The sequence below is a fragment of the Mycteria americana genome, unplaced genomic scaffold, assembly GCF_035582795.1.
Source record: "Mycteria americana isolate JAX WOST 10 ecotype Jacksonville Zoo and Gardens unplaced genomic scaffold, USCA_MyAme_1.0 Scaffold_146, whole genome shotgun sequence".
NCBI classification, from domain to species: domain Eukaryota; kingdom Metazoa; phylum Chordata; class Aves; order Ciconiiformes; family Ciconiidae; genus Mycteria; species Mycteria americana.
The window spans coordinates 16,663-23,981 of NW_027445486.1; the positions used below are offsets into that span (position 1 = coordinate 16,663).

The 7,319-nt window shown below is 67.6% G+C and overlaps 1 protein-coding gene across 1 annotated transcript; it reads right to left on the reverse strand.

Moving 5' to 3' along the window:
• Positions 1-10: 10 nt before the first annotated feature.
• CCDC22 (CCC complex scaffolding subunit CCDC22) lies at positions 11-7,292 on the reverse strand. Its single transcript, XM_075489446.1, has 17 exons — positions 7,102-7,292; positions 6,288-6,465; positions 5,927-6,059; positions 5,707-5,813; positions 5,543-5,609; positions 5,287-5,456; positions 4,832-5,038; positions 4,002-4,073; positions 3,701-3,820; positions 3,500-3,619; positions 3,135-3,251; positions 1,827-1,928; positions 1,590-1,697; positions 1,190-1,285; positions 823-882; positions 611-685; positions 11-264 (listed from the first exon to the last, which is right to left on the reverse strand). Exons 1-17 carry the CDS (start codon positions 7,149-7,151, stop codon positions 151-153), a joined length of 1,896 nt encoding a protein of 631 aa, XP_075345561.1. The 5' UTR covers positions 7,152-7,292; the 3' UTR covers positions 11-150.
• Between the last annotated feature and the right edge of the window lie 27 nt (positions 7,293-7,319).

The following is a 7,319-nucleotide window of genomic DNA, read 5'->3' on the forward strand; positions in this document are numbered from 1 at the left end:
CTCCACCGCGGGTGCATTTTGGGGGGGGGTTTATGCAGGGAATTTAGACACCCCTGCACCCCACTTTGTGGGCGGGGGGGGGGGGGTGACAGAGCCCCCCCCCCCAAGGGGATTTTTTGGGGGGACACCCCCCCCGCCAGGTTTTGGGGTTCAGGCGTGGCGGGCTCGTGCTGCCAGCAGCGCGTTCTCCTCCCGCAGCGCCCGGCAGTCGCTGAGGATCCGGTCGAGGCTGGCGGGGGGCTTCGCGCTCGTCTCCCCCTCGATCTGGGGGTAACGGGGTCGGGGGGGGGGGGGGGGGGTGTGTTAAATTTGGGGGGGGGGGGCCACAAAATGGGGTGGGGAGCCCCAAAAAGGAGGCGGGGGGTAAAGAATTTGGGGAGCAAAGAGTTGAGGGGATTGCAAAGAGTTGAGGGGATCGCAAAGAGTTGAGGGGATCAGAGAGTTCAGGAGGGTCAGAAAGAATTGGGGGGCACAAAGAGAGAGGGGAAAACACGAGGATACCCCAGTAGATATGGGGGGGGGCCCCCAGAGGCACCCCAAATCGCTACCTCCCCCCCCCGTTTATATCCTGGGGCCCCGCCCCGCCTGTGAGCCCCCCCAAAATCCCCACCTGCTCCTCCAGATCCCGGATCTCCCTCTGGATGGTCCCCGTGTCCTCGATGGTCCGGATCAGCTGGGCACAGTTCTGGGGGACACAAAGGGGGTGCAAGTGACACCCCCCCCCCAAAACTCCAGCCCCCCGCCCCTCCAGTGTCCCCCCCAATTCCACCTGGGCCCCCCCAAACCTCCCCCCCCCCCCCCCCCCCCCCAGCCCCCCGTTACCTCGTGCAGAGCCGCCAGGTACTTGTAGGCTTTCCTCACCACCTCATCCCTCTTGGCATCCTGGGGGGGACACGTGGGACAATTTTGGGGGGCACGTGGGGAAATTTGGGGGGACGGGGGGCAATTTGGGGGGGGCAGGTGGGATAATTTGGGGGGGGGGGCGCATGGGACAGTTCGGGGGGCTCCCAGCGCCGCAAACTCTCCCCTTCTTTCGGGCTCATCCCATAGGGGGGGTGCCCCTGAGCGTCCACCCCAGCCCCAGCCCCCCCCCCCCCAAAATCCCACCTTGCTCCCCCTGGGAGCCCCCCCAAACCCCAAGGTGCCCCCCAAGAGCATGTGGGGGACCCCCCCCCAGGGCCCCCCCCACCTTGAAGAGCAGCTCATCGGTGACACTGAAGGTCCTCTCCAGCTTCCCCACCAGGGAGTTGATCTCCTTCTGCAGCGCCCGTGTGTCCACCAAGATCTGGGGAGACCCCCCCCCACCCCGAGGGTCTCAGGTCTTGGGGAGGGGGACGACGGACACCCCCAAAACCCCTCCTCATTTTGGGGGTGCACCCACTACATACCCACAGGCCCCCCCCCCCCCCAAACACCCCCTGCGCCCCCCCAAGACCTCAAACGGGACCTAATACCCCAACGACCCCCCCACCCAGAACTCTTCTAGGCTGCCTTAGGGACCCCAAAACTCTCCCCACTGCCCCCCCCAAGGGTTGGGGTCCCCCCCCAAAATCTCCGAGGACCCCCAAAATCCCCCTTCCCCCCCCCACCTTGCCGATCTCTTCCTTCTGCTTGCGGATGTTGCCCACGATCTCCAGGATGCGCTGGGTGTAGACGGCGCGCGAGACGTCACGGGGCAGCGCCTCCAGCTCCGCCACCTGCGTCCAGGAAGGGGTGCGTGAAAGTGGGGGTGTCTGTCGTGTGTCGTCGTCCCCCCCCCCCCCCAAAATCACCCCGCTACCCTCTCCCCCCCCAAAAAAATCACCCCCCCACCCATGGGTGCTCACCAGTTGCTTGTACAGCTCCTCCTTGCGTCGGGCTTCGTCGGCGGCCGAGCGGCTGCGCTCGTGCAGGGTCCGGATCTCCGACAGCCGCCGCGATGATTCCAGCTGGGGTAGGAGAAAAAAGGGGGGGGGGGGTCGGGGTACCCCCAAACCCACCGAGGGGGGGAACCCCACAGACCCCCAAAACTCCTAAGAAGGGGCTCCAGAGCCCCAAAACCACGGGGAAGGGGACACCTGAGTCCCAAAGCCACCGGGAAGGGGACCCCAGGACCCCAAAACCTACCAGGGAGGGTCCTGGGAACCCCCAAATCCACTGGGAAGGGACCCCAGAGCCTCAGGGACCCCGAAACCCACTGTGGGGGTCCTTAGCACCCCAAAGCCACTGAGAAGGGGACCCCAGGGACCCCCAAAACTGACTAGGGAGGGACCTGGGGACCCCAAAACTTACCAGGGAGGGCCCTGGAAACCCCCAAATTCACTGAGAAGGGGACCCCAGAGCCCCCAAAACCTATTAGGGAGGGACCTGGGGACCCCTAAATCCACCAAAAAGGGGATCCCAGAGCTCCCAGGGATCCCCAAAACGTACTAGGGAGGGACCTGGGGACCCCAAACCTCCTGGGGAAGGACCTGGGGACCCCCAAACCCATGGGGAAGGGACCCCAGAGACCCCAAAACCTACCAGGGAGGGCCCTGGGAACCCCCAAATCCACTGGGAAGGGGACCCCAGAGCCTCAGGGACCCCAAAACCCACTGTGGGGGTTCTTAGCACCCCAAAGCCACTGAGAAGGGGACCCCAGAGTCCCCAGGGACCCCCAAAACCGACTAGGGAGGGACCTGGGGACCCCTAAATCCACCGAAAAGGGGACCCCAGAGCTCCCAGGGATCCCCGAAACCTACTAGGGAGGAACCTGGGGACCCCAAACCCATAGGGAAGGGGGTCCAAGAGCCCCCAGGGACCCCCAAAACCTACTAGGGAGAGACCTGGGGACCCCCAAACCCATGGGGAAGGGACCCCAGGGATCCCAAAGCCCACCAGGGAGGGCCCTGGGAACCCCCAAATCCACTGGGAAGGGGACCCCAGAGCCCCCGGGGACCCCCAAAACCTACTAGGGAGAGACCGGGGGACCCCTAACCCTTGGGGAAGGGGACCCCAGAGCCCCCCAGGGACCCCAAAACCTACTAGAGAGGGACCTGGGGACCCCTAACCCACTGGAAAGGGAATTCCAGGCCCCGAGGGACCCCAAAACCTACCAGGGAGAGACCTGGGGACCCCCAAACCCCCAAGAAACAGACCCCAGGGCCCCCCCTTACCTGAGCGGAGTCACGCAGGGCCCGGAGGTGCCGGTATTCGGCGAGGAGGGGTCCCCGGTGCCGCTCCCACTGCCCCGCCAGGCTGACGATGCGGCGGCTGCTGGCCTCCACCACCAGCTGGGAGCAGAGTCAGGGCACCCCCAAAACGCTTCCCCCCCCTGCACCCCCAAAAATGCTCCCCAGCACCTTCAAACTGCCCCCCCCCCCCCCCCCTTTTCGCTCACCTCCGCCACAGGGGTGGTTGTACACCCCAAACCACCCCCCCACGCCCCCAAACCACCCTAAACCCCCTCCCCACAGACCCAAACAGCCTCACAGCCCCCCCAAACCCCCCCTGCCCCATGGGGGTACCCCAAAATCCTCACCTGGAGCTTGGCCATGTTGCTCTGAGCATCCGGGAGCAGCTCGACCGCCCGCGCCTTCAACCGAAGGGCGTCCTCCCGGCCCCCCAGCGCCAGCCGACCCTGCCGCACCTCCGCCTCCGCCTGGGTGGGGGGGGGGACACGCTGTCAGGGCACCCCAAAACACCCCCCACACCCCCCCCTTAACCTCCTCCTGGCACCCACCTGGGTGAGGCTGAGCTGGGCGTCCCGCACCTCCCCGCGGCAGCCCTCAATTTCGGTCTCCAGCCGGGCCAGGGTCTCCTCCAGGGCAGCCTCCTCGCCGGCCTGGCGCGCCCCCGCGTCCTAAAGTAAGGGGAATCCCCTTCTAAACGTATCCATCAGTAGGGTCCAGAGTGAACGCCCACCCAACACAGCCATCAGTAGAGTCCAGGGCACACGTGTGGCCATCAGTAGGGTTCAGAGTGAACGACATTTCCTGCCCCCCCCCCCCCCCCCCCCCCCCCCCCCCCCCCCATCCCCTTACCTCCTCAGGGCTCTTTGAGGGGTGCAGGGTTTCGGCAGCCGCCTGGACCTGCTGCAGCAGGATTTGGGGGTCCTGTGGGATGAGACCCCGGAGCAGGTCAGACCCTGGGGGGGGGGGGGGGCCCCAAAACAACCCCCAGCCTTCCAGCAGCCCCCCAGCTCCCCCAAAACAACCCCCAGCCCCCCAAAAAACAACTCCCAGCCCTCCAGCAGCTCCTCCAGCCCCCCAAAAACAATCCCCAGCCCCCCCAAAACAACCCCAGCCTACCAGTGGCTCCCTCCAGCCCCCCCAAAACAACCCCCAGCCCTCCAGCAGGACCCCCCAGCCCCCCAGAAACAACCCCCAGCCCCCCAAAAACAACCCCCAGCCCTCCAGCAGGACCCCCCAGCCCCCCCAAAACAACCCCCAGCCCTCCAGCAGGACCCCCCAGTCCCCCAAAAACAACCCCCAGCCCTCCAGCAGGACCCCCCAGCCCCCCAAAAACAACCCCCAGCCCTCCAGCAGGACCGCCCAGCCCCCCAAAAACAACCCCCAGCCCTCCAGCAGGACCCCCCAGCCCCCCCAAAACAACCCCAGCCTACCAGTAGCTCCCCCCAGGCCCCCAAAAACAACCCCCAGCCCTCCAGCAGGAACCCCAGCCCCCCCAAAGCAACCCCCAGCCCTCCAGCAGGACCCCCCAGCCCCCCAAAAACAACCCCCAGCCCTCCAGCAGGACCCCCAGCCCCCCCAAAACACCCCCCAGCCCTCCAGCAGGACCCCCCAGCCCCCCAAAAACAACACCCAGCCCCCCCAAAACACCCCCCAGCCCTCCAGCAGCCCCCCCACCCTACCTGCTCGTGGGTCAGGTGCTGGGTGCGGGTGAAGCGGGACCCCTTGGGCAGGGCCCCCCCCCCGGCCCCCCCAGCCCCAAAAGCCTCTTGGAGCCAAGCGGGGTCCAGGGGTCCCGGGGGGGGTCCCTGGGGTCGGGGGGGGCAGACCTGGCGCAGGGGCTCCAGGGCCCGGAGCCGAGCACGGAGTCGCTTCCGCCCCACATATTCCTGGGGGGGGGGGCACCAGTGAGAAAGTGGGGGGTCAGACCCATAGGCACCCCCAAAACAGCCCCCCCATCAGCCCCCCCCCCATCTCCCCCCCCACACACACACTCCCAGGACTCAGAGAAAGGGGTCAGACACCCCCCCCCCAAATTCCTGGGAGAGAGAAGGGTGGGACCCACAGGCTCCCCCCCCCCCAAAGTTCTGGGGACCCCTAGAGACCCCCCCCCACGGGGATGGGAGGGGGGTCTCACCTGGGGGGGCAGGCGGGAGGCCAGGCCGGGGCCCCCCCACTCGGCTTCCCAGTCGTGGCGGGCGCTGAGCTGGGCTGCGTGGGTCTCCAGCAAGGCCGGGGGGGTCCTGGCGGAGACGGGGGGCTGCGCCGGCACGGGGGGGGCAGCCCCCCCAAAATACTCCTGCAGCTCTGTGGGGAGGGGATGGTGAGCAAACCACCCCCCCCCCAAACAAACACAGCCCCCCCCCCCCCCCCCCCTCAAATTCCCCCCTTACCTGGGGGTCCCCCACTTTGGGGCAGAACCAGGGGGCAGGTAGCAAAGGGGTAGAGGCGACTCGTGCCCTGGAGAACGTTAATTAATTGGTTAATTGTCCCCCAAATTAAGAGAGGGGGGGTCCCCCCAATTTGGGGTATCAAAGCCCCCCCCCCCAAAACTCACCTGCAGGCGCTGCAGCCGGGGGGTGCGGCAAGCGGGGGGCACCCAGGGGGTCCCCAGCTGCTCCCGGATGCGGGCGCCGATGGCCCGTAGCAGAGCCCCCGATTTCCCTGGGGAGGGGGACAAACAAGGGGGGGGTCAGCCCCCCCCCCAAAAAAACCCCAAGGGCTCCCCCCAAAACCCCAAGAGACACCCCCCCCCCCCCAAAAAAAACCCCCCGTACCAGGGGGCTCAGCCCCTCTCTCGCTCTCGTCCCGTGGCAGTTTCTCCACCAGGAAGAGGAGGAGGCGGCGGGTGTCGTGCTCGGAGCTGTAGAGGAAGGTCTGGTACCCCACGTCGCCCCCAAATCCCAGCTCCTGGGGGTAAGAGGAGGGGGCTGGGGGTCACCCCAAAATTTTGGGGGTCCCCTCTTTCCCCCCGCTTCAAGATTTGGGGGGGCGAGGGGAGCATCAAGGTCTTGGTACCCCGCATCGCCCACAAATCCCAGCTCCTGCAGGAGAGTGGTGGGGTGGAGGGGGAGGAGGGGGGGGGGGGGATGTCCCCCTCTAAATTTTTGGGGGTCCCTCGAGGTTTTTGGGGGGTACCTGGCAGGCGGCGGCCAGGTCGGAAGCGAGTCGGAAGCGGGCGGAGATACCGGGGGGCAGGAGGGGGCTGAGGGGGGCCCCCAAAGCGGGGCGCACGGCCCGCAGGCAGCGGACGGCCGCTTCCACCACCAGCTCGGGGGAGAGGTCCCGCACGCTCTGCACCTCGGGGGGCACCGGCCTGGGGTGGGGGGGGGGACACAGAGTCATGGGGACCCCCCCAGAGCACCCCAAAAATCCTGGTCACCCCCCTGGGTGTCACCCACACACCTCCAAGCGCTCCCATCCCCCCAAAATCTTTAGGGTGCCCCCCCTCCCCCCCCAGAGGTCCAGTCCTGCTCCCCCCCCCCCCCCCCCCCCCCCGCGCAGACCCCCCGAAACTGCTTGTGTCCCCCAGGGACCCCCCCAAAACTCCTCAGGGTCCCCCCCCCGGTGACCCCCCCAAATCTACCAGGGGTCTCCCCAAAATTCCTTAGGGACCCCCCAAAACTCTGCAGGGTGTCGTCCCCACCCCCAAACTCCTTAGGGTCCCCCCCCAGTGGCCCCCCCCAAATCTACCGGGGGTCCCCCCAGACCCCCCCAAATTCCTTAGAGGGTGTCCCCCCCCCCAGTGACCCCCCAAACCTCCCCCGGGCTCCCCTCCCCACACCTCCAGTCCCTCCCCCCCCCCCAAAACTCTTCAGTGCCCCCCATCCCACCTCCCCCCCCCCAGAGCCCCCCCAAATCCCCGGGGTCCCCTCCCTCCTCCAATGCCCCCCCCCCCATCCCAGAGCCCCCCCAAATCCCCCTGGGGTGTTCCCCCCCCCTCCCCACTCACGTCCCCGCCTGCCGCAGGGAGTGGATCAGGATTTTGTCCACCTCCTCCATTTTGGGGGGAGGGGGGTCGCGGGGGGGGGGTCCCCCAAATCCTGCGGGGGTCGGGCGGGGGGTTTGGGGGGGACCCCGGCTCTTCTCGCACGGCCCCGCGAAGAGTCACGTGAGGCGGAGCCCGCCGCGGAACCGAGGCTGCCCCGCGCGGGGCACGACGGGAGTTGT

Coding starts and splice junctions, on each gene's coding strand:
- CCDC22 (XM_075489446.1), bottom strand. CDS start 7,151: ATGGAGGAGGTGGACAAAATCCTGATCCACTCCCTGCGGCAGGCGGGG. Junction 6,466..7,101: donor TCCCTGCGGCAGGCGGGGAC/GTGAGTGGGGAG, acceptor CCCCCACCCCAG/GCCGGTGCCCCCCGAGGTGC. Junction 5,814..5,926: donor GAGAGGGGCTGAGCCCCCTG/GTACGGGGGGTT, acceptor CCCCCTCCCCAG/GGAAATCGGGGGCTCTGCTA.